This window comes from Rattus norvegicus, chromosome 1 (genome assembly GCF_021556685.1).
Source record: "Rattus norvegicus strain SHRSP/BbbUtx chromosome 1, alternate assembly SHRSP_T2T, whole genome shotgun sequence".
NCBI classification, from domain to species: Eukaryota; Metazoa; Chordata; class Mammalia; order Rodentia; family Muridae; genus Rattus; species Rattus norvegicus.
Window position 1 is genome coordinate 165,770,115 of NC_141534.1, and position 27,386 is coordinate 165,797,500.

The 27,386-nt window shown below is 46.4% G+C and overlaps 1 protein-coding gene across 4 annotated transcripts in view; it reads right to left on the minus strand.

Moving 5' to 3' along the window:
- Positions 1-1,524: 1,524 nt before the first annotated feature.
- The window catches only part of Uvrag (UV radiation resistance associated), a 256,155-nt gene continuing 230,293 nt past the window's right edge, over positions 1,525-27,386 (minus strand). Inside the window, exons 14-15 of one of the 4 annotated variants that reach the window (XM_087558677.1) lie at positions 23,080-23,171; positions 1,525-5,318 (exon numbers count right to left, since the gene is read on the minus strand). In XM_087558677.1, coding sequence (XP_087414803.1) covers positions 4,814-5,318; positions 23,080-23,171 — 597 coding nt within the window. In that variant the 3' untranslated portion in view covers positions 1,525-4,813. 4 annotated transcript variants of the gene reach the window in all.

Consider the following 27,386-nt stretch of genomic DNA (forward strand, 5'->3'; position numbering starts at 1 on the left):
CGATGCACACACGTGCAGAGTGGATGTGATGATCCAGGAGTGCCTGGTTGACTGCTTAAGAACAAGGTTTTCAGAACTAACTCAGCTTCAATACGAAATTCAAAACAGGAGAAGACAGGACTCAAGTATAACAGGGAAATCACATATACTTTTAACTTTCAAAATAAATACTATTTAATTTTACTTTATAAAAACAGATGCCGAGTTTTCCTCCAATTACCAACAGACCGGCTGCCATGCCTTCTGTCATTGGTGGCGGTTTAAAACGCATAACTAGTCAGGTCAGAATGAACGGGTACATCAGGAATGCTAAGGAGTAGAGCTGAGTGTAGCTTTCCAATACTAATATTCTGAGGGAGGGAAAAAAATCTCTGGAATTTTTGATGTGGCTAAGGGGAAACTGAGAGAGAAAACACAATCATTGTCTGATCTGTGCAGGCTGCTAGAACAGATCCAACCACAGTGGAGCGGTCCAGGAAAGGACAGCAACGCGTCCTCCATTTTGATTTCTATTTTCCTAGCAAATTCTGTTATCATTGTCTTTTAGTGATTTCCAAGACTAGTTAAAAAGATTGGTAGGAGATACGATCATTAAAGGCCACTTTAAACAGAGGTGAAACATACTCTGTAGCTGCTAGAGGGACATAGTGCGGTAGGGTCCACCCAGGTCACAGCAAGTACCAAGGGATGCAGCCCTGGTTGTGAGCCTAGCAGCATTTAGGTGCATGCATGGCTGGCAGCGTGGGAATGCTGAAAGTAAGGGCAGAACCGATCAGCTCAGAGCAGTGCGGACCCACGCAAGGCATCATGCTGTGGAAGGAACTTCTCAGCCCACACTTAGGAAGTCCAGAAGGCAGAGAGTGACGGTAAGATCTCAGAGCTCTCTGCTGCCTGTCAGAGTCACGGGACTAGAAAGTGTGTAGAAGCATCTGCATGGAGCCTCAGGTGGCAGTCACAGGTCACATGGGACTCACCTTCTACCTGCACCAGCAACGAACTTCAAACACCTGTACCTTCTGGAGATGCCACCTCCTCCCAGGATTCCACAGCAGCTCTGTACCCAAGATGGCAAGGTCTTCCATCTGCTTTGACTTCAAATGACAACGCCCCGTGAAGAAGCCTCCCCTACCCCCACATGGAATGAAGAGGACTTCCTTAGACCAAGCAAAAGCGCCCACCCGCAGGAGAGCTGACTGCTATGTACTAAGTCTGGGCATTTACTATATGGAAGAGTGGTACCAATGGTTCATCTAGCAATGTGGCTGCTAAGGAAAGCTGAGCCCAGGAATGCTTGGCCATAGTATGGACATGACTGTGAGACCCATGAGTTAGGGCTACGCTCCCGGGGAATATAGCTGTTAAGTATGTCTTGTTTGTCACAGTATGTAAACTCAAATGAAATCAACAGCATCAGCTTGGACATACCGTGGCTTTAGTTCAGGTTAGCCCTGTCACGATGTAACATGAAGAGATGTAGGTTTAGAAGGGAAAAAAAACAAAACAAAACTGGGGAGAAAAATCAGATCAAGTGAAGTAAATTCAATTTTTATTCTTCTTTACAATACATGGATATGTGGATAAATTTTTCTTTTAAGAGCTTGCAACCCTGAGGCAATGCTGTGGGCACATAATGGATAAAGCAACAGTGAATGGAATCTGAATGTGGTAAGGACATGGACTTGGAAAACATAATTGAACATCGTGAAATTGCAGTCTATGCTTTCTCTGGTCTCTTAACCCAGCTATCTCTCAGCCATCTCGCACACTAGACATCCTGACTCTACGTACACTTTTGTCATATATAATGGCTTCCTTCTGACTGAAATGTAATAAGTTAACAGGATTTGTATCTAAGGGGTCTTTATCTGGGGTGTGTATTGCCAGAAGTGTGCCCAATTTTGGACCACATAAAAACTTTGGCCCCAAAGGAAGCTGGCTGTCATCTGGCTGTGGTAACCGTGAGGTTTCCGAGGGTCCCCTGGGAGCCCCCACAGGATAATTTTTCATCAGGGTATGGCACACTAGGCAGAGACAGAACATCGTTTCTGCAGGCTTTGGACTAGCGGATTTACCGCCCCAGCTTCCAGGATGCACGCCCATCTTGAGAAAGCAGGACGACAGCGGGGTCTGCAGGCAGACTGTGGTACTCGGGCCGAGGGCCTGGAACAGAGACCACACTCTGCTCTTACTCACCTGCCTAAAGGGTGAACACAGGCTTCTCAGTGGTGCAAAGTTGTTTCTGCTTTACAAATGATGGAGAGGGTGGATGCTTATGAGAAATTAAAGGTGAGCTCGTTCTGTTACACTATTATCATCCTCTCTCTGAGGAGAACCCAGAAGTGTAAATAGAGTGCAGACAGATGCCTACGACAGGACTTGAGCTGTAAGCAAGAGGGCGACCTTTGACTGGAAAGTGAACAAATCTCACGGACTGGCCCCATGGGTCCCCAGTGACCCTGAGTCCCCTCTGTTCCCAAAGTCAGCCTTTCTGAGGAGTCTGCTCCACTGACACTCGTTTGTGTTGGAATTATTAAAAAGGTTAAGTGCAGCTCTTGGCCTGGTGCAGGGCGGCTCTGTCCTGGTGCTACTGTCTGACTGCTCGCCTCACTTGTCAGAACTCCTGCGAGGCCGGCGGAAGCTGGACACGTTTTCGCTGAGGGCGTAGATCCTCCGAGAGAACTCCTCAAACTCCCCCAGCACCTGCTCGTCACACTCCACCGCCACCGCGCTGTCCACCGGGATGCAGCTGAGTGCTTCGAGCTGGTCGCCTGACGTGAAGCCTGTGGCTTCCAGCCCGATAATTTCTTCTGCTTGCTCCACTGCACAGCAGAGCTCGGCTGAGGGGGCCGGGTGGCACAGGCCTGGCAGCAGGGTGCCGGCAGGGCCAGGCTGCTCGCTGGGAAGCGCAGTGCCATTTATGGTGGCCAGGTGCCCAGGCAGGGCTTCCCCTTGTTCTTGGCTGGAGTCCACATTTCTGTGGTCTCCACTTACACTGTTGCCCAGGTCTACTCCTGTTTTCTTACTTTCTTTGGAGAAGTCCAAGGAGGTGTCCAGGGAGGAGGACAGTGGGGTGACCTTCCTCTCAGAGTCTCCCAAGGTGGGCATGGCCACCCCGTGCTGTGTCAATGCTGAGTTGTAGCTGGGAGGAGGGGTTTTGTACTGGAGTCTCTCATTCTCTGAGCTGGCCCGTTTTCGATGTACGTTATCTGGTGAAGGGACACCCGTAGAGAGGCCTACATCTGCACCCCGAAACGTGGAGCTCTGTCTCTTCGGAACAGGGATGGCACTGGAGATGTGATGTCTGTCACTGGAGACAAACAAAAATGAGAAGTTACTTTCTGCTTCAGAACTCAGGTTACCTTCTGGGACCTGACACAGGAAACAATAGATTTTAGATCTGAGAGTAAAAACCCAAACACAAACACCCGGGCAGAAGTAGAGTATCAAACTACCAATCTATCAATCGTAGACGGCATCTCTTACAGCGTGTAAAGCAGGAAACAGCACAGCGCCTGCAGGGTCTCACTTTGGTGATTTCCTTCTAGAAGGATACAAATTCATTCAATATAGTTAAGACAAGAATGCCAAAGGTAGGACGAGGGACAGAAACCATGTCGCCTGGGTTAGAGCAGAGGGCTCTGGTTAGACTGAATCTACACAGAAACATGCCATGGGCCCAGCATTTCTGTGAATGCTGTGGCCCTTGGGGCTCCCATTCTGACCGTGACTATTCAATCCTACGAAAAGTGCTCCTGCAAGATGAGTTGTCACAGTAACTTGCTGATGGATGGCCTTTCCAACACTCAGTACTCATCACCAGCAAAAGCAAACCACACAGAAAGCATCAAGGGAACCCTCCTTCCTCTTTAATAAAACATTACCACAGGAAATGGCTTCTCTTTTACAAGGCTGGTCACATACGTTTTTATAATACTTCATCTTCAGTGCCTACTCTGAGCCAGGAAAAATAATCACTGTCCAGCCACACAAAACTTTAGAGTTTCTCTGGTAACTTCACATATATCATTTCAGTTGGGCCTTACAAAGGCATTGTCAAGAAAGTAGGGTAAATCTGAAACAATAAATAACCATCAATTAATGGACCAGAGCGGCAGACCATGAGCCATGGCTGTAAGTTTGCCAGCAAAGCCATCAGGGAGCACTGACTATAGTTATAGGTGTTATAACTATGTACAGCTATAGGTGTTATAACTATGTACAGTTATAGATGTTATAACTATGTATATTATAGATGTTATAACTATGTATATTATAGATGTTATAACTATGTATCGCTATAGATGTTACTGTGTGGGTGGAATTAGCTTCAACACAACTTTCTCAGCAGATGGCACAGAGGCTGAGGGAGGCACAGACCATCTGACTCTTGTCCTTCAGAGGAGGACACTCACAGAGCTTAAGGGGCTTGTCACTAGGTAGGATTGAAACCATAGAACAACTGGCTACGACCTATGCTAGATCTGCCAGAAGGGACCGAGAGGCAGAAGTGAGAGGGAGCCTACAAGGAGCCTCCAATCTTGCCAAAGGACATTTCCAATTATTTTAGCAACATTACTTTCAAATTACAATGTCAGGTAAGTGCTCTGACAAAAAACAAGGAACCAAGAGTGCTTCCTGTGTGTGCAGACAAGCCTGCAGCCAGATGACCACTTGCCGCTCACGGCTTCTTCTCTGGATTATGCTAGGTCTTTTGTTACTCACAAGATGTCCCTCCATTGGCCTGGAGCATCTGCTTCAGTCATGGCATGGTGTCCGTGAGCTTCATTATAAGAAGGGGTCCCTGAGACAGATATCAAACTGGGCAAGTGGACCAGCAAATGACTCTTCGTAGTTCATAAGAAAACAGAACCAAACTGAGCAAAACCTGCTGGCTTCTATCTAGGTTTCCAGTTACTATGTTGTCAAACCCACTGTAATTGGCTTTTTTTTTTTTTTTTTTTTGTAATTGTAATGTGTTTCTGGTCAACCTCGTTTTACTCTCTGAATGTCCTGCAGGGGACCAGGTAAGTAAATCAGACAGTACCAGCAGCCCTCGGCCTGTTGACTCGGGATGGTCAAGATCAGGACAGGCTGTAGGAAGGGTCACTGGGTGTAACCACTGGCACTTCAAAGCTTTGGCTTTGAAGGGTGAGGGCCCTGATACGCTGTGTGGCTCTGGCATGGGACTCCTCACTTCCGTCTCTGCTCCTCTGTTGACAAAGGCAGGTGGAAGGAAAGCATCCCGATGTGTGCACAGGGCAGGAACGTATCCTACGGCCCTCGCTGAGTTGTACACCTCACCACAGCTCTCCTGGACCCTGCACAACAGAGAAGTGATGTGATTCTCCTCCCTGCAGCTACAATGGGAAGGGAGCAAAATTTTTCCTGCACATCTTTCTGTTACGTCCTTGGCCCCGAAACCCGTGCTGCTGCCATAGGAGAAGGCAGGCTGGTGAGTGGGTTGTTCAAGGCGAAGGGCCACAGCTGCCCTGGATCTATCTCAGCCCACAGCCCATGCTGATGCTGTTCCAATTCTACCAACCCTGTGTGCGTTCTATGACCAATGGGGCACGGCTGCACACCATAGCCGAGGCCTCACTGACTCAAAGCCTGGCTGTTTACTCCTCTCCTGCGTGGGCAGACGTGGGCATTTTCTGGCATCCTCTGTGTCCTTCTTCTCTGGATCACTCAGGTACTGAAGGAGCTCAGGAAATGAAAGCATCTGACATAAACTGGAAAATTATCAAAAACACCTATTGTATAAATGGTGAGAAGATGAAGCCGCTGTGGTGGATGCATCTATAGTCTGAGCACTTGGAGGCTGAGGCGAGAGGACCAGGGGTACAGGCGGCCTCAGCTACAGAGTAGAGCCTTGTCAGTCACCTTCTGAGAATCAGCCGATGGCTACATACTATCACTATTGTAGCCAACTTTTGTCTTTTCCCTCTTAGTTTTGAGCTATGCATGATGGAAAAACCTTTAAAAGATTTAAATATTAAAGTCTTCACGCAAAGTAGAAAAGCAGAACAGAAGGATGTTGCTTGCTGACTGGGCTGAACCCACATTACTAGGCACTGGCTGAGTGGAGAGCCGCGGGGTTTTCAGGCCTCTGTGTGCAGGGCATGGGCTGCTCTTGCCCCTTCTGTGGCTGCAGGCCTCACACGGCCCTGCTTCCCTGCACTTCTACACTGTCGCCCTAAGGACTGCATGCAGCATATCTGTAAACCTGCGCACGGTGGGTGCACTAGGCTTTGTTCTGTGAGCTCTGGGCATTGAACTATTGAAGTCTCAGAGAGCAGTCATGCTTTATATGTGAACTTTGTAATATTAATGCTAGTCACTCAGAATGGGTGTTTTTATATTCAGAATCTTAGTGATACTCCAGACGTCTAAGATAGCTGAGCTCTGAATAGCTAAGGCATTACATGATGACATTAAAATTATACATTAATGATGCATGTATTTTTAATTATCACAGTAATTTATACTCACAGGAAAACAACATAAATATAAACTACATATAAAAAAACCCAATCATAAGCTATGACCCATCAAGTAACCACTATTAATTTTGGATGTTTTCCTTTTAAACTTCAATTTTATGTATGTTTAATTAAAAAATCCCCACATAATTCTGTATCCTGCTGTCATATGTTATTAAAACCTCTGGGTAAATATCATTTTAAAAGGTTGCTTTAATGAATGGAATGTTGTAATTTATTTAATTATTCCCTCATTTTTAGGATGTTTCTAAACTTTTTACTGTTAGAAAGCAAACGGCTGTTCATATCTCATAGGCTAATGTTCTGAGTTTGATTCTGGGATCCACAGGGTTTGGTTGAGGGGGGCAACTTAGAAAACTTGTCCAATAAGTAAATATAAGTAAAAAGGGCCGCAATCAGAAATACTAATAACTGACTAAAAATACAGATAATCAGGTTTTATTTAAGGTGCTTTTTGTCTGATTACATCCTTCATGACTATTTTATCTGATTAAAGAGTTCAAAACTCAGGTTTACTAATTATTTACAATTTTTACAATTTTTAAATGCTATTGACAAATTTGTTGCTAATAAAGTGAAAATTGTACATTAAGTAAACTGTGATTAAAAAGAATGTCTACACTTAAACTCAAATTACCACCCACCCAACTACCCACCCAACCACCCACGAGGCTTGTGCATACAGCTCAGTGATGAGAGCATTCAAGCTTAACAATGGGACGTGGGTGAAACCCTGTGCTCAATCAGCCAAGTAGCCAAGAGGACAAAGGCAGGAGGAGAAGGAAATAAAGCCTCCCCAGAGCATCTGAAAGGGTCTAGCAGGAAGCATGTTGGTTTTTCCTGACACCCAGCCTCTGCTAAGGGCCTTGGGAGTTCTGAGCCCTAGACTGTGGGTACAGAGTCTGAAGTTCAGGTAAATGAATGAGTCCACCTCCTCTCCTTAGTCACTTGCCCTGAGAGAATGAGTTCTGGCTTGCTATGTGTTCAGACTAGAAACACTGTACCTGGAGTTTAATGTGACAATTAGAAAGAATTTATTAAAACAAACAAACAAAACACAATAGTTAAAGCTATCCTAGTCGCAGATGTATTGGGCATAGTTTAGTGGGGGAAAAACAAAAGCAGAGACGGTTAAATAGCTCAACTGTCAGGGGCAGCTGAGCGACCTAACAGCAAGCATCCGAGTGGGAACCGCGTGGGAAGGAGCCAAGGGGCTTGGAGTTTAAAGGTCAAAGAGGACATCCTGGTTAGGTTTGGCTTCTCCAAGATGAAGGTGGTGGCTGCCTTTCTCACTGTGGGAGCCCGCATCTATCCAAGTCCTTCCCTGGTCTTTACAGCTTTATCTACAGAGTGTTCTCTGGAGAAAAGATGTTCAAAGGCTGGACACCACTCGCAGTGTGGTTTGCTTGTCCCTCTATTTAGGGTTAAAACTTCCCCATTTCTGGTTACATGACTGGGGCAGTTTTTCTCTTTGCATAATAGATCATCTGACTAAATAATCATTGGTTAAGACTAAATGAAGTAGCACACTTAAAATCCTTGGCTAGGCTGGGGGTGGTAGTGCACGTCTATAATCCGGCCCTTGGGAGATGGGAGGTGGAGCAGGCAGCAGAGCAAATCTGAGACACTGTCCCAAGAAACTCCCAACTAGAACAAAACAGAAACCAACAGACAAGGAATCAGGGTGGTTGTGAGGGTAAAGTACTGAACCAATGAGCAGACTTTGCCTGTGGTGAGTGGGCAGTGTCTTCCTGCTTGAAGTATGAGGTGAAGAAAGCTTTGAATAAGGAGAAATGTTTAAAATGCCCTATTTAGATGATCTACCAGCTGCGTAGGGACCACAAGAACTTCCCAGAATCCTTTGAGGTCTACATTCCAGTTGTCCCTGGACCCCCAAAGCATCGTTTTTCTCTATATATTTAGCTTATGGAGAGATTTTTGTAAAAGTGAACCTCTGTTTCCCTGACCTAAGTCAAGAGACCACAGCCAGCAACTTACTTGCCGTAATGAACCCATGGTGCCATCAGCCTGTGACAGGGCGGAGCCCAGTTGGACTTTCCGGTCCTTCTCCCAGTCTTTGTCCTTGTATCTTCCCATGCCCTGTTTCTGACTGAAGCCAGACTCTTCTTTGAAGAGAAGTGGTTAGGAAAGAAAATCTACGGTAGGAAGGTCTAGCCCGAGAAGTGATTCTCGATATCTTTGACTTGTCCCTGGCCCTTCTGTAAAATGGTTATGGCAGCACATGACTGGCTATGATGCCACAGGTATGTAATCCCAGCACTTGGGAGGTAGAGACAGGAGGATTAGGAGTTTAAGGTCATTCTCAGCAGCATACTTACAGAGTTCAAGGCCTGCCTGGGATATATGAGACCTTGCCTCAAAATACTACTGCCACCAACAGGGGCTGGAAAGATAGCTCAGTGGTTAAAGCACTTGGTGCTCTTCCAGAGGAGTGGAGAGTTCAGTTCTGAGCATCCATGTTGGAAGGCTCACAATCGATAGTTCCAGGGGATTCATGATCTTTCCTGACATCCTTGGGTACTCACTGTATTATCTTAAAAGACAAGCAAAACATCCAGTAAATGAAAACCAAATAGAAGGATTAACTGAGGATTTAAGAACAACTCTGCGTACAACAAACAGGTCATCAAAAGTTATTAGTCACAAAGCTAATACCGTGAGGTGCTATGTGTAAGCACCCCACGAGCAGCTTTACTTAGCACCCACATATCTATGTGACACAGCAAACAGCACTCCCCACTTAATAGGAAGAAACTGCCACATGGAGGTCAGGAACTTGACCAAGGTGACAGGGCCACTGGGTAGGGATCTGAGATGACAGCGGCATGAGTAGGTATGGTTGGCTCCCATCTGTTTTGGCTCCCAGAGCTCTAAGGTCTCTGCTGTCAGCAAAGTGCCTACATTTGCTGATTCCCCTTGAGGGGGAGGTAAGCACCAGGGGAACATGTTTAGGCCAGTGAGTGGGTAGCATCCCTGGTCTTTTCTTCCTAGCTTTGTATGCTGTGAGGTATTCTCATACCAATTACAAGACAGAAGTTAATTTGGTCACAAAGTCATATAAAAGGTGGAGGGAGAGGGAAAATGGAATGAAGGAAAACCATGAAAAGTTACCACATCAAGAGAGTTCGTGAAGCTGGGCCGGCTTTATTTTAAAATGATTCCTCCCATTCGTTCTCTTTCAGATTCACAGAGGAATGTTTTATCTGTCTACAGCAGGGGCTCTCCCTGTTGAGTAGTGGGGGAGACTACAGCTCTCAGCCTCAGATAAGTTTTCCCCTCTGCAAATGTTTCCTCTGAGGAACATTATCAGATCACAGCTGGTCAAAACACTAAATCCTGATTCTCAGGATCCCAGCCAAAATCTACAGCTACAACTCCGAGGAACAGGGATGCTCAGAAAGGTAGGGGGACAGGGGACGGGGTGGGATGGGGGGGAGGGAGGGAGGGAGGGAGGAAGAGGGGAGGGGAGGGGGGGTAGGGAAGGGAGGGAGGCAGGGAGAGAGAGAGAGAGAGAGAGAGAGAGAGAGAGAGAGAGAGAGAGAGAGAACTCTTAGATAACATTTGATTTTCTCTCCCCTTTGCAGCAGCCTCGAGCTCTCAGCTCTATCTGGTGGTGTTTAGGTTGGGGTCCGGCCATCAGGTTTGAAGCTCTAGGCACTGCTCTGCGCCAATATCATGTCAACTGTGCTAAAAAGCAATAATCGTTTCTCACCTTCTAAAAGATTACTGCTAAAATAATGCAGAGTAATGACAGGGCTGCGCCTGGCGCCAAAAGTAGGTTGCCAAGGCGAGGCTGAGGTAGGATTACGTCTTTTGGCAGCTAAAAAATTATGACATAAAGTTAGTTTAAAACAAAACAAAACAACCTCCATAAATTAGACTACTATTCTCTTTTCAAAATTTAGCCAAGGGTGGGATTTATCTTTCTCCCTTCCCTCTCTCTGATCAAGTGGAAGTCAGGGCCTCCTCCATGGAAGCCAAATTTAACAGATAGATCTTATCTCCCAGGAGAGAGAGTGAGGTTAACAGTATTAAGCAGGGGTCTCCTGGCCACAAGCAAGGGATCTAAGGGCCTCTCACCATTACCAGATAAGTGTAAGTGCTTAATCTTTGCCCTGGATGCTAACAAAAACTCCAAACAAAATAAAAATACAAACAATCTCGGGACCAAAGAGCAGGCTGACATGTGTGGCCACCTTTCCCCTGGGCTCTGTTTAGAAGGCTTCTGCCAAAGTCTGACTAGAATAAGCAAACAGTATAAAAAGGTGAAGCCGAACAAGGGGCCTTCAGATGGTTTCCACTGGGCAGTGCTGGGAGATGAATCCCGAGAAGGCAGAGCCCACGGGCAAAGGGCAAATACGCAGCTGAGGTCATCAGTTCCCCAGGATGATGCATGGGTTGGACATCAGGCATCCCAGGCCTGGACAACAGCACCCAGTGAGTAGGCCCAGCACAGGTTAGGGACCTCATCAAAGCTGAACCCCTGGGACGGGGGATACACAGAGATTATCCATGGGCCATGGGGAGGTCCTGGGATGGGTCAAGTCAGCTCCATCATCCATCAACTTTCACATTAGGACATGAGGGCAAATTAGTACACTGAAATTTCAGTCAGGCATCGGATATTAGGGGAACTATAAAATGGTCTGCAGGAATAGACATAGCCCATCTTGATGTCATTTATGTGGTGTGTAAGTAACATCCTCCAAGAGAACATGGAAAGAGGTCCAGGAATGACAGCTGGGGACCCTGTGCCGTGTCTGGACAGCACTCGAGACCTGGGAATAGTAAACTGTTTATGCTGAGAACCGGGAGGGAGAACCCTCTAGCATTTGCCAGGGAAGCCAGGGGAACAACGATCTCACAGAACCCAGCCACAGAAGGAGCCCGGCAGGGAAATTAAAGTCCTGGCCTGAGAATGCTCTCAAAATTTAAAACCAGCCTTGGAAAGGAGCTAAAGGAAGAGTGAGACTCTGGAGGCCAATGACAGAAACTGCGAAATGAAGTTTTTGAAAGATATGCTAACGATGAACTACCATCAAGTTTCTAATAAACCCTGACATGAACTAAACCACAGGACTGAGCTGCCTGTTACTCTAAAAGAAAACCAGATCACTCTGCCACCACAGCGAGGGGTGCTGTGGCCTTGGGCAGAATCCCTCGAGTTAATCACTGCTCCAAGCAGACTGAGCACTAGGTGTCCTGTGGGTCCCCTGACTACTGAAGAGCTGCAGCACGTGCTCAGCAGCAGGTGATAGCTAACAGTCTACCCCCGTCAGTGTGCACTGAGCGTCCACTACACACAGGCGAAGCACTAGACTCAGGATCTAAGAGCAATGGAAAAAGCCACACTTCCTGCTCTTACGGGGCTTATAGCTAGTGGGAGGGTCAGGCATGCGCCACAGAGGCCAAGACACAAATGAAAAGCACAGACATGTACCATGTGAACACAGGACGAGGGTCTATGACAGAGAAATAAACTGAAAAGGTCAAGGTCTTCAGCGTCAGTAGATTTTTCACAGCTGCAGGCCAGGCAGGACATGTATGTGAATGTCAGGGCATTGTATGTGTACTTGGCCCTCAGAGGCCAGAAGAGGGCGCCAGATCTACTAGGGCTGGGGTTGTGGATGGTTGTGAGCCACCATCTGTACCTGTGAATGCTGGAACTAGAACACAGGTCCTCTGGAAGAACAGCAATGGCTCTTAGTCTGTGAGCCCTCTCTCCAGCCCAGACCTTTTCTCTTTATACAAGCTGCTATTTCTCATGTATCTGTTACAGTAACAGCTGCTGAGCACAATGTGTCTTAGGCAAGGATCCCGTCATCACCCTCTGACTGATCTGGGAAAGCAGCTGCAGTTGGAAAGCAGGAAGAACCCAAAGTGGCTGCTGAGAGACTGTAGGCTGTGCAGTGGAGGGGAGAGGGGAGACTGGCAGGGCCTGCTGGGCTGAATGTGGGCAGGGAAGGAGGAGGCATGGTGGCTAAGAAGCTCCAAGTGCTGAACAGAGAAGATTGGTACACCACTGGCTTATGGCACCTGTGACAGAGATATAGAAGCAAGCACGGGGAGGAGTGTGCTGTGTGGAAGCCAGAGGCAAGTGGAGGGAGTCTGACAGCAGAGGTGCTGTCTAAGAACAAGGTGAGACAGAAGGGGCCTAAGTCTGCACCTTTGGGAACAGAACTCTGGTTTGTCCTCTCTTTGCTTTGGCTGTACTGGGGATCCAGTGTGGATAGCACATGCTCTACTACTGAGCTCCAGCCCCAGCCAACCCTGGATTTATAATAAAGTTGAAGATGTAGATCCTACGACGATGCTGGGTGCAGCCCGTGGGCTGGATGAAAACAGCAGGCAGTGATGCCAGGATTCCCTCGCTGGAGCAGCAGGTAGAGGATCCTGTGTGTGGACCACATGTAATTCTAAACACAGTGAGAGGCTGTTTTTGATAAGGATTAAAGCTGGACTCCACACCGGCTCTGTTCGCATCTTCGTGGTCTGTCACCTGTGTCACCTGTGAGTGAGTTTATCCCTCAGTCCCTCAGTCCCTCAACATCTCCATTTGTTAGTCGGAAGAGTATAATGGGTCTGACTCCCAGGGGTGTTGGGAGACCGATGGAGGGGTTCTTGACCTAGGAACGTCTGGCTAGCTGCAAGGATATACCATAAGTACTCTCTACCTGGAGAACTGCCAGACAAGCAGCACAGAGAACGAATGATCTTTACAGAAACCCAGAAGTTGACAATCTAGGAATTGTATTCTAAGCTGAGCTTAAACCCAGGGATTAATGATCAGTGGCCATTTTGGGGTTAGGTCAAGAAAGAGCTTATCACTAAGCCTTCTTGAAATTTACTGTAATTATAAGCTCTGGAGATGGCTATTAGATGTCCTTGTTAGCATGTGTTAAAGGAGGCCTCCTGAAAAACGGTGACCTTTAGAGTGGCTTTTCTGTGAATTCTCTCCATTCGGTTAAACATAACCACCCTCCAAAACCCAACCCCAGTGCCACTTTTCCTGGAAGCTCCTCCGACCACGCCCATCTGAACAATCTCTTGGCCACACCCAGGCTGCAGGATTCTGTCACCCAGCTTTGCACTAGTGTTTCAACACGTTTCCAGCAGACATCTTGGAACCTGTATCCGCTACTTGTCAGTCTGTGAGGCTCTGGAGTAAAGAGATGCACAAAGAAGGTCCCCATCGTTACCAGGTTTCCTGTAGCCAGAGAATAAAATAATAAACACAACACCATGGTGTGTGCTATGTACATAATAATGAGGAAGGAGTGAGCTTCTGCACAAGAGGCTGCAGCTAATGGGTGCCTTGGGGAACCTTAACCAGGGGAAGAAGGGAAGGAAGAAAAATGAGAGCATGGATCTCTCTCTCTCTCTCTCTCTCTCTCTCTCTCTCTCTCTCTCTCTCGGCAGGGAGAGATTTAAGATTTTAGATTGTTTTAGATTGAATTAACACTAGACCTGTGTGTATCCCATCTTGGAACCAAGCTATAAAGCAAACTGTATATAGGGTACCTGGCATTCTGTTTCTTGAGTTCCAACTTTCTACTTTGCATTTATCACTGTACAGAGCTCATGGTGCATACAGTAACCTGTACCTGGGGCTTTCAATATGGCTGTTCTGATTTAAGATATGGCAATTTTAAGACATACGAGATTTAAGGAAGGTAAAATAACATTATCAGTCATTTTAAGGGGCTGGAGCAAAGACTCAGTTGGTAAGAGCATTGTTGCTCTTTCAGAGAACTGGATTTGGTTCCCAGTATTTACGTGGATGCTTAGAGCACCTTAACTCCAGTTGCAGGGGATCTAATGCCCTCTTCTGGCCTCTGCAGGAACCAGGACATAAGGTGCACATAAGTATGTATACACCCATGTAAATAAATAAATCTTAAAAAAATAATTTTAAAGTAGTAAGAATATGTTGGCCTTATTTTAGCTAGATAATTTGCATCTTATTTGAGTTAAATCAAATATATTATTAAAAATTAACTTACCTGTTTCCTTTTGCCTATAAAATGCAGCTGCCAGAAAACTGCTGTTTGTTTGCTCATGCTGAGCCCTGACACAGACACAGGAGCCTTGAAAACTGGCTGCCCTGACAGTGTTTCCATCTCTGTATTTGGCGGCTACTTTTCATATCTTCTAAATTTTATTGAGTAGATATTACTTTACAATCAGGAGAAGCAAACAGAAATTAGACACAAACATGAAAAGCCAACATCTTCAATCTGGATCAGACTTGCTGGTGGAGGAGAAAGCAGTCCCAGCGAGCAAAAATCAGTCACTGGCAGCAAGTCTGAGCACAAAGGATGTTGGACAGCTGTTCTCCATCCTGACTGAAGACAGAAGGAAGCGGAAATGGGTGTTAACCGCAGGAGGGGGGCTGTAAGTTAAATATAGGGAAGAATTTCCTGAAGTGAGGGTGTTTAAACTCTGGAATGAGTTATGGAAGGAGCCTGTCCCCCTCAAGGTCTTTTAAAGTCCCACAGATGCCCACATGCCTTGTGTGTTCCAGTCCAGAGGCAGGGAGATGGCCCATCAAGGCCGCTCTGAAATAGCTATCTTAAGAGTAGTAACTCCAGTAAAACTTACGTTTGCATTAACTTCCTACTAGGCTCCAGTTTCTGTATTAGGACGCACCAGCCTGAGAGCCACACTCTCAAAAGAAGCCCACGTGATACTTAAGTAGTACTCTTGAGACTTCAAAGACAATGTCATTTGATCTAAATTTAAAGACTATCATCAGCTGCTGTGGTTTTAAGTCCCTTGGAGGTCACCTGCCAGAGTCCAGCTCTGAGTCTGGCATCAGCAAACTAAGAGAAAGGATGAGGAAGATGTTTGTAAGACATGAGACTTGAGGTGCACCAGTGTTTACTGTAGACAGACGTTTACTGAAACAGTCGTGCCTAAGCGTGCCACAGCTAAAGTCAGCCTGGTAATGCCAACCTGTCATCTCGGCCCTTGTGGGTGAGGCGGTGGTCAAGAGTTTTAAGGCTGGGTTTGGTTACACCAGACCTGTGTCAAACAACAGATGCCCACCCTAAGATCCAGAGTTCTTGAGTAAGGACCTTTTCCTTCTATTTCTACTCAAAGCTTTGGGCTCAAGTCTCTCTGTAAAGGAAAACAAGACTGAGCATGTGGGGCAAGGAGGAGCTGGAAGGAAAGGAAGGAGCAGACTGGGTGAGGAGCAGGGCAGCTGGGGAGCACAGAGGATGAGGAGCAGGGCAGCTGGGGAGCACAGAGGATGAGGAGCAGGGCAGATGAGGAGCAGGGTCAGTGAGGGGAAGAGCCCCTTATGTCCTGAGTCACAGCTATGGTGAGAGACTACTGTGTGAGAATGTTCTGCAAGGCATGTCCTTCAAAACATGCAATCTATCACAGCTACTTTAGATTAGACACTAAACCAACGTGAACTGGGTCCGATGGCGTTAACTTTGCTTTAGAGATGCTCTTCATCTCTTGAACAGCACAAGATGCACAGGAGAAACCTGAATTGTCAAATGCATGAAAATTTACTCCATTGTTTTTTAAGATTTAATTTGTGAGTATGTGCACAAGTGAGTGCAGCACCTACAGAGGCCAGAAGAAGGCGTCAGATGCCCTGGAGTTGGAGTTAACTGACACTTGGGAGCTGCCCAGTCTTTTGGAAGAGTGCAAACACTCAACTCCTGAGTTATCTCTCTAGGCCAGCTGATTATTTTATATAGTTCTTTTGGTTTATAACCCCTTTGGCAGACATATCTCATTTGTTCTACATATCTATGCTTGGGAAACAGGACTAGTTCTAATAATATCAATAAAAATAACTTGACACATAGAAAGTAATTTATGAAGTTTAGGTGATACAGCAGAAACCAACACCCCTGCCTTCTGCTCCCCAGGTATGCTCTTTTTTTCTTTTCTTTTCTTTTCTTTTTTTCGGAGCTGAGGACCGAACCCAGGGCCTTGCGCTTGCTAGGCAAGCGCTCTACCACTGAACTAAATCCCCAACCCCCAGGTATGCTCTTTGTTATATCACATTCTCTTGCATGAAGGTAATGGTGAATTTATGCTTTATGATTAGAAAAAGTGAAATTTAGAATAAAAATTTCCTTAATAAAGCATGACAGGGGGCTTTGAAATCATGTTTTTGTCAAATCTTCCTTCAAGAACTGCAGCATTTATACAAAACAAGGATTTCAGGCAAAAATGTGTGTGCTCTAGGCCCTGGCTCTCTTCCTCTTTCTTAACTACAGAATAGGGAGTGAACAGAGGCCGGATTCCAGCATTACAGGTCTCATGGGTTTTGCAAAGCGTTCTGAGGTGCCTGGGTAAGCTTCCTCCAGAACCCTGATGGCCTTGCGATGTATCATTCTAGAAGACTCTGGGTTTGGCTTTGGAGGTGCTCTAGGAACCTTAACAGGTGTCAGGGTAATGGGACACAGTATCAGAGGGATGGGGAGGCAGGGAAGGTACAGAGAAGACACCAGCATGCATGGGGCCATCATGGTGTGTGACAAGAACTGTCCTCTGTGGCTATCATGTGATTCTGGAAAGTCATCTCGAGCCTCAGTTTTCTGAGCTGTGAACCATGATCGATTGTTATTACTGCCCTCAGCTCTCAGGATTGTTAGAAGCACAAATACGTACAGACAGGTTCTAAAGTAAATGGATTTTCTTTTCTTTTCTTTTCTTTCTTTTTTTTTTTTGGAGCTGGGGAACCGAACCCAGGGCCTTTCACTTTTCTAGGCAAGCGCTCTACCACTGAGCTAAATCCCCAACCCCGGATTTTCAATAGTAAGAAGGTAGAATACCAATATGTGCAGGCAACCAGATTGCAGGGTGTTTTTCTCTGAGTCTACAGAAAGGTTTAGTTAAAATGGCTTGAGAGGAAAATAGTTACATAAAAACACAAGAACTATATGAATACCTATTTGTAAGACAAACATGGACTTTAAGAAAACCAAAATACCTATATAACAAAGAATGAATAATTTTTAAAAAGGAGGCTACAACTATGACCAGCGTATTCATTATACATTCATACTAACCGCTAAGTGAGGCGTGCTGGGTGCACCTTTATTTAAACTGGCACCACCGTCAGCTAGGTCCTGTTACCCTCAGTTCTGTCCAGAGACTGAGCTCAGAGGTATTGGCATTAAAGAGTCCAGGCTCTTTCCACTTAACTGCACTATGCTGTCTTAGAGCAATGGTTCTCAACCTGTGAGTCATGACCCCTTTGGGGGTCAAACAACCCATTCTCAGGGGCTGCCTAAGACCATCAAGAAACACAGATAACTATATTACAATTCATAGCAGTTATGAAGTATTTATGGTTGAGGGTCACCACAACTTGAGAAACTGTATTAAAGTGTCAGCATCAGGAAGTGAGAACCACCGTCTTACACCAAGTTTCCCACACCCAAGTCCATTCTGTGTTTCAAGCCTACTCCAATGTCAGCTCCCCAAATGGCCATATCAAGTAACTTCTCTTAGAGCATCTTATACCTTTACTTTTGATTATTTTCTGTTTGTATTTTGTTACCTTGATTAGACAAGTAGTGAGAATGCTTATGGGTGTTTGTCCCATGGAAAGAAGACAGCTACTTTGCATTTACTGCCCTGTGCCAGGCCGGGGCCACACAAGTAAGTTGGATGCAGATCCCAGCGTGTGCTGCTCACAAGCTCTGTGGATTACTTTTGTTGGCAGAAGTGACTCTGAGCCACTGAGGGAATACACCTTTGTCCCACATCTGCCCTGTGCTTGGTGGTGAGGGCATAAAGTATGGCTTGGGCTACACCTTAATCTGGGAGCATCTGCACAGGGCAGGGGTAGACTGTTCTGGTGAAGCACTGTGGTCAGAAATGTGTGTGCTATGGCTGGGGTCTGTTCAGATGGGGGGGGGGGCTGGGGACATTCATTTGCAAGGGCCCTGACTGCAGACATCCCTCTCCAGCTCTGTGCAGGGCAAACTGTCACACGGCAGCCACTGGCCTCAGACGGCAAACACATTCCTCTCTGACCGTAACTTAGCCCTGAAGTGGCTCTGAACACACTCATCGACTCATCTTAGACCAGTTTGTAGTGGGAAGAGAACACGAGAAAGGGGTGCCCAGATGGCAGGCAGGTGACTTTAAGCAGAGCATTTGGGGAGATGCTCTAAGCTGAAATTCTGCTTGCCAAACTGGCATCACCTGGCAGCTCTAGCTGGGCTCCCAATACTAGGATAGAAAAACAGGGGTCACCTGGGAAAGAGCTGTCAAAAACCTGCGAGAACCACGCCCATACCAGTGTGCTTTAAGAGAAAGGGCTCACTTTAGGGCTGCTCAGGTGGAGGCTGACAGTATTAGTTAAGAATTCTGTGATATATGGGGTTGGGGATTTAGCTCAGTGGTAGAGCGTTTGCCTAGCAACCACAAGGCCCTGGGTTCGGTCCCCAGCTCCGAAAAAAAAAAAAAAAAAAAGAATTCTGTGATATACAAGAAAAAAAATCACCTCATTAAAAGAGCCTTTATCACTGTCCTTTCTCTACAAAATCAAACAAAACAAGCTGTCATGTTGCTTGGATGCTTCCCCAAGGAACTCCATGAATTCACTGATTCTTTGCCAGCTTGAGATCCTAAACTCCATCAGGAGAGACAGCAGTACGCCTCCATAGCACCTGTCTACCAGTGGCAACCATGCACAAGTGTTTTCTTTCCTAAAAGATGTTAAATCTCTCCTAGGAGCAGAGACATTAAGAGTCTCCCCAAGGAGGAGCTGAGTTTGTTTGGCCTTTGCCCTAAGGAGCACAAGCTGGGGGTAGGGTGAGGAAGCCCCAGTCTACAGAGGCTTAGGGAAATTCTCAGAGTTCCTGAGGCTGAACCAGCTTGCTCCAGCTTTGTTTAGGCTTGTGGAGCCTGGCCTCGTGGTGCTCTTGACTAGGAATTATTCAGGAGCACTCACTTTCCCAGTACTGTGTCTGAAAACAGTGGCTCAGCTCTCATTAGAGAGCAGCAAGTGGTCATTACCTTAGTGCACGCCTGTTACTGCACTGCCATGGCTGGCACAGACAGGCACCGTGCGAACATTACATTCAGGGTTTAATGGTCCTGCTATGTCAGTGCCAGGAGACTGAGATTCTCCTTCATTGCTACAGGTTCATGGGCCAGTGGCACTCACAGTCATTTAATTTCTCCGTGCCTTAGAACTGAGTTGCTGAAAAGACAGTGCTGCAAGTGGGGAAAGGCAGGAGGAGGGCCGAGGTGAGCATTTTCAGTAAATTGTAGGCCCTGATATCTACAGTTGCAATGATTTGTTGTGCTCCCTCTCTCCAGCTCTGTCACTCACACACTCACACACACTCACACTCTCACACACACTCTCACACACACACACTCTCACTCACACTCTCACACACACACTCTCACTCACACTCTCACACACACTCTCTCACACACACACACTCACACACACTCACACTCTCACACACACTCACACTCTCACACACTCACACACACTCTCTCTCTCACACACACACTCTCACTCACACTCTCACACACACTCACACACACTCTCACACACACTCACACTCACACACACTCACACACACACTCTCACACACACTCACACACACACACACTTCTCACACACACACTCACACACTCTCACACACACACTCTCACACACATTCACACACTCTCACACACACACACTCACACACACTCACACACACACTCTCACACACACATACTCACACACTCTCACACACTCACACTCACAGAGAATGGATGGCAGAGGCACAAGAGTCAGGGAGATGAACTGCACTGATCCTGTTGTAGGATAAGAAAGGCTGGTGGTCTGAGCGAGGGTGAGTAAGAGGGTGGGGGAAGGCAGGAGTTGCCAGCAAAGTTGGAGGCTATGCACACACAGACCAGGATAATTCAGGACAGTGACCTTTGAGGTTGGCACAGAGCTTAGCAGGCACATTGATGGAGCACAGAATCCGATCAGAGTGAGTTTAACAGGACCCAAACATAAACACTACAGAAACACACAGTCCTGTAATCGTTAGACATCAAACCAGTGTTCCCTCAGTGAACAAAACCACTGAGCTGTTGCGTGTTTGTCAGACTGCGAGACACAGATCTCCCATCCTATATGGACCCTCCGAAGAGCAGGAGGAGCAGAGATCCTCAGTTTACTGTGATGCTGTAACTTCGTCACGTCTGCTCATGCCACAACCACAGAGATTTTGGAGATTCTTTTTCTTTTTTTTGAGACAAGGTCTCAGGTTGACGAGGCTGGTCTCACTGTTTGGCTGAGGAAGGCCTTAACTTCTGATTCTCTGCCTTCACTCCTCAGTGCTGAGATCCCAGGCATAGTCCATCACCAGTGGGGAGTTAGTTGCAGGCCAGCCAGAGCCACCTGGGATATATGAAACTCTTTTTTTAAAAACAGGACGAAAGGACTGTTTGGTTTTATGCTCACTGAGGATGACCATGGAGTCCTGACCTGCCTCCCTCATCAAGAGCTGGGATTGCAGGCATGTGCCATCACGCCCGGCATGAGATGCCATCTTTATAATTAATAAGGTTCAATATCATTAAGCAACCAAATGACTCAAACTAAATTCCAAATCAAGATTCTAAGTTAGCCCAGTGTTTTACAGAGCCATGCGAGCGGAAGTTTCATTCGGGTTCGGGATGGCTGAGTACATTGGCCTCTTCTTGTTGGCTTAGGAGCCACATGGGTCTCTGTCCCCCCACTTGCACTTTTACTAGAGAACTTTTCTGTGGGTGATTTAGGGGCAGAATCTATGTAATCTTGGCTCAACATTCTGTGGGCCCTGCCAGGGAGTCAGATGACAGCTCTCTGCAGTGTGCTAAGGGCCTCCTCTATAGGAAAGCTGGGCTAATGTTCGGAGTAAGTTTAATTTTGAGTGATGTCTTTGCAAACCCTTTTTATTACAGATCTAAAGCCACTTTTTCCAAGAGGCTTTATCAGTAATAAAACTGACATTTTGATTACTCTAGTCTGTCTCTTATATCCTCATTCTCAAATGGTTCCAAATGTCAAGGGAGAAGAGGGATGCTGTTTATTGCACATCCTCAAGCCACATCCAGACATATAGCAATTACATCTTAGAATAATTAAGAAGGAGGCATGAGCCTCTGGAGAGAAGTTAAACTCTGAGACAGAACAGGAAGTGTGGAAACAGACCATGATACTCAGGAGAGGTGGTGCTGTCTATCAGAGGAAAAGAGCTCCCTCAGTAAGTGACATAGGTTCTCTGGGTGTTTAGGATGGGGTTGACTCTTGGTGATGCATCAAGCAGGGCTATGGCTGCCTCTTTCCTGCTATCTTAAGTGGCTTAATGCTTGTGTTAGGTTACCTCCTGAATTGCACATTTTAGGGTAGGGATGAAGCATTACATGACCCTCTAGAGAGCCTGGCTCAGGGTTACAGGGACGGGACACACAAACATCTGCAGTCACTTCTGTCAGCACAGGTACTGATGCTATATTGCATTAAACCTTGATTCTTTGCCTGCATTTGGGCACTGAGGTCAATATCAAGCTTTGACAGCTAGTTTGATATTCTGAGCTAAGACTTGCTTAAGGGGGGAGGGTTGTTTGTAAAGAAAGACGTCTGAAACCTGTCATTCTGAGGGTCATATGGGACAAAAATAAATGTCAGAGAGCAACCAGAGATGTCATTTTCTCAGTATCAGGGCCTGCCTTCACTGCACAAGAGAGAATGAAGCTGGTATTAGACTTTCTACCTCACGTCTCATCCTCACGATGAACTGCTAAGGTTAACTGCTGGGGCAGAGGTTAAAACGAGAAAGCCAAGTTTCAGAGAGGCTGGAGTTCAAGTCCACATATCGTACAAGAACATCTGGGCTCAGAAGCCAGAGTGTCTTTCAAGAGACTGGCCACTGAGGGGTTGGGGATTTAGCTCAGTGGTAGAGCGCTTGCCTAGCAAGCGTAAGGCCCTGGGTTCTGTCCCCAGCTCCAAAAAAAAGAAAAAAAAAAAAAAAAAAAAGAAAAAAAAGAGAGAGACTGGCCACTGCCAGCTACCACTTTCTCAGGATCTGATTCCCACTTACAAGATTTGCTCCGGGACCAAGCTTCAGGATCCCTAACAGCATGAGCACAGTGTCCACTTACTCAAGACACACGAGCCACTTTAACCTTGAGGCTGTAGTCAGCAGTCTGCCTGCATGGGACAGCACATGGTGACCAAACATGAGGCACATTTTAATCGCGACCCTGGGGCTCAGACTCTAGTTCTAGCTGCTGTCTTGGTGCTCATTTGCTGGCCCTGTTCTCTGCTTGTTCTTCCAGGCGTCAGCTAGCCTCGCCTGTCTCAGCATCTCACTCCAGGACTTCCTGTTATTATCTGCCTTTCGCCCAGAGGGGGCTCTGCTGTTACAAGTTGAGATGGCTGCCTATTTATCTCTTTGGATATCTCATGCCAGCAGAAGGCCCAGCAGGCAGGTACAGAGCAATGCGGGTGTCTGGCAAGCTTTGCAGGGGACTCAGCCGCACCCCAGGCGTGGGAGTCAGGTGTACAGATACTCACCATCTGACCATCAGTCCGTGCTCCATGAAGTTTTTCAGGTTAGGAAGAGTTTGCCTCAAGTCTGGAGTCCCCAGGCCGTGCTGGTATCTCAGCTGCAAGGGAAGGAGATTGAAATGAGAGCTGTTTTGGCAGATGCTAGGCTATGCTCAGGAAGATGAACTCCTGAACCATCAAACACTTAAGTGTACGAAGGCCACATCAACCACAGCAGAGGCACCACATTAAATGGCTCTTCTTTTACCATTACCTTACACCTTGAACAATGTGGCCAACCTTAGGCCTTGATCTAATCTTTTCCATTCCCAGACCTTGGTAAGGGTTTCTAACACCACAGACATACCTCATAGGAATATTTTACTTAAATCAGAAAAGATTAATTTATTATTATTGTATGTGTACGGTTATATTGCCTGCTCGTATATAGGTGTGCCACATATGGCCTGGCCCCACAGAGGCCAGCAGAAGGCATAGGAGCTTTAGGAACTGAAGTTAGAGGAGGTTGTGAGCCACCACGTGGGTCCTAGAAACTAAACCTGGGCCTCAGCAAGAGCAGTAAGTACCATCTTTCCACCCCCCTTCCTTTTAATTTCATGTCTATGTGACTGATGTGCCTGTGTCTGTGTGGTAAGAGGCTGAGAGAGGCTCAGAGGTTTAGTGTCTGAGAAGGCTGGGAGAAGCTGTGGATCCCTGGAGCCACCGGACACGGGTGCTGAGAATTGCACCCCGGTCTCTGCAAGAGCACTGCTGCTCTCAAGCACTGGACCCTCTTTCCAGCCCCTCAAAACCCTCCATGTATTAGTGTCACTCGACAGGAGCTGCACTCTAGGTGTCTCTACAATGTTCGCCGTGTTTTATGTGTGAATGTGAGGAGGCCGCTTGATCACTAGCAACACAAAAATAAAAGACAGAAAACGTGAATTTAAGAGTTAAATAAAACTTTATCAAAATATTAATTTAATCCATGAGCATCCAGCACTCAGCTGGTTTTCTGAGTGATCCTTAAAACTTACTCTCAGGAACTCAGACTCTAAAGGAGAATACCACAACACAAGTGAGTGTCTAGAATGTTCTGCGTGAACACGTACATCAAGTAAGAAGGCAGAAACACACTGTTAGGACGAGAAGGTGTCTTGGCTACGACTGAAGCCAGTGGTAAGTTCCCGGGGCTTTATCAGTACACACAGAACCAGTGAGGGCTTTGCACAAGCCGTTCCTTCTACTGCATTCACTCCACTGACTGAGGAGAAAATCGGTAACAGCACTCGGGAGGTCAGGGGAAAATATTCTCTTCCCTTCAAACCTAGCTCGGTGACCTAAATCACCTCCTGAGATTTGCTAGCCTTGAATTATAAGATCTACTCCATATTAGATGACATCATTCCTTGTATTAATATAAAAGCATTTTTCCATACATTGATAAAAGCAAAATGGCTGATATCCCAAAATGACATTCCTGAATTCATTGTTTCAATAAGAAGTGAAATTGTTTACACATGGCATGAAAATTTCACCTGTGATTCATACTGAAAAATATTAAATATTAAAAAAGACCTATGCGGAAGAGCATGAAACTGAGCGTCTCTGGGCCAATAGTCAACTGCCTGCTCAGGCTTCACAAGGGACGTGGGTGCTGAGTTTTCAGAGACCACAGTAAAAGATTCTCTTCAGTCTGATTTCAGCCAGAGAAATGGAAATGTGGGAACTCCAAGCATCCATCGAGGCTTTACGTGTTTGCTACATTGCACTACTGTGCCAAGTTAGCATTTCAGGATTCAACAGTACAGGGAGGCCATGGGACGCCTTTCCAGCCTCACAAAGGCACATGGCTTCTCCTTTGCTCAGACTGGAGCCTCTTGATTACAGCTCTGGTTCCTCCCATCATGCGAGTCTCAGTTTCCAGTGTAGAGAAGAAAGGACAGATGTTTGTATTGCGGGGCTGACATCAGGCTCAGATGGTGTGACCACCATGCACACACACAGCCTTAGGTTTGGCTCCAGCAAAGCCCTGCAATCCCAGCACTCAGGAGGCTGATCAGGAGGACCAGAAGTTGGTCTATATACAGAGTTTAAGGTCAGTCTTGGATACATGGGACCTGGTCTCAAGAAAAAAAAAAAAGAGTTCCTATCATATACGTTTCTGTATAAATTTAGCTTATTACTAAGTGCTACCAAAGCAGTAGTCTAAAGTGGCATAGGTTTCTAATGAAAGAATAACAATGCCTGTCTCCAGGAGCCACTGCTTCTGGCTGTTTCTAATCCCCATTGTCATCTTTCTAAATGTCACGGCTAACACTTCCCTCCCCAACTCCCCACTTCGGCAGCGTTCACGGTCCTACTGTGGGACAGGTCCAAGACAGAGTTTCTCTGTGTAGCCCTGGCTAGTCATTCTTAAGACCAGACTGTCCTCAAACTCACAGAGATCCTCCACCCCTGCCTCTGAGTGCTGGGGTTAAAGGTGTGTGCCACCACTGCCACCTGGTTCGCCATTCCTTTCACTCAATCTTACCCGCATTTATTAAATTTGAGATTTGACTCTGTTCGCCCATATATACTTTCCTCTCACTGTCCTCAATACATTCAATACATGTTCTGAAACATGGTCTCATGTACCCAGGCTGCCCTGGAACTTGCTATATAGCTCAGGCTGGCCTCAAATCCCCCAATTTCCTGCTTCTGCCTCCCATGTCTTTGATTACAGGCATGTGCCACCTCACCTGATTTCAGCACCCCGTTTTTTCTCAAATCAATATTCAGAGGTGGACTTACTGAGCCTCCATAAATACTGCTCAGGGCTGAGCTATATGGCAGACTGTTCCTTTCTCCACGATACCACATGCACCTCCTCAGCCCATTCCTCCCTGAAGAGATGTATGGGTGAGCCAGCTCACTTACTGCCTCTACTCCCTCTTATGTATAAAGTGGATGATTCCTGCCTCAAAGCATACAGTGTGGCCAAAACCAGTGTCCGGCCCAGCCAAGTACTCAACACAGCCTTACTGTCATTAATATGCATGCATATTCTTTCTGTCTGATCCCACAGCATCTAGCACAAGGCTGGGCTTAAAACTTGCTCAATAATGGCTTATTACTTAACTAATTAGATGGGAATTGGCAAAGGAAGGAATGAGTTACTTCAGATCAAAAGGCAAAATATAAGCACAATGGTTAAGTCTTTTTACTTTGGACTGGCTGGCGTGGCAGTGATAAAAACACTTATTTTAACAGCTTCAAACTAACAACACAGGGAAATGGACAGACTGACGTGTGATGTGGGTGTCAGGAACCTGAGTGACAGATCCAACCTGGATGTGTGGCCATGTGCAAACTTCTTCCTGGGTTGAGTTAGTCAAGTAATTTCAAGCTTTCAAACGTTCATATTCTTTAACAAGTTACCCTGGTAAGGTACTGTCAGAAACAGAGAGAAAGGAAAAGAAAAATGAAAACTAGAAAAAAAGGCAGAAACAGGACTGGGCCTGCTAAGTTCCAGGGTTTCTTGCTTAGCCACCCACCCATCCAGCACACCTTCTGGGTGCCCAGTGAGGAAGGTGTCCTTGGAGCCACAGCTGGACAGAACCCCTCTTACCATGCAATCCTTGTGGCGTGTTATGGCAGCAAGAGGAAGAGCAATAGCACCTGCCTTCCGACTGCTGTGGGGACTGAGGGCTGCACGGCTGTGCTTGGCTGTCCGCCTGACTACATCTGCACTCCTGTGTGTGTTTACTACACCCAAGCTGCTAGGTCGTCTGTGAGGGACTTTTCCTTCTTTGGCATTACAGCGGATTTCTCCTGGATTCTGACACTCAATGAAGATCAGCTGAGACACCCAGCCTTGTGGACCAAACAACTATTTGATTCTTAGGCTTTCTGTTGGGAGGGAGTCATTGTTGACTATATATATATATATATATAGTCAGTTCTGTTTCTTTGGAGAATCTTGACCAATCCAATGAGTCTTATTTCCAGAGAATAGGGCTCCTGAGGTCTGCTTTTAGAGGATGAGAACCAGGGAGGTGAAGGCAGGAGGATCAGAAGTTAAAGCCAGGAAGAAAATGAGTTTGAGTCAGTAGCTGTTTTCTGTATGGGATTCTGCCTCACCTCCATCAAGCCCCACTGACTACATGCAGTACCACACCTCCCTACATCCAGCTACTTTTACCTCTCCCTACTGAGGAGGGGCAGGACAAGGAACCAGCAAATAGAATATCACTTTGGGTCTAACTGCCTCAAATTAGGCTCTGAAATGAAACCCTTTTGTAACAGCATCTTCCTGCACCACCACCCAGAGGTTGGGCAGTTCATAAGTGGAA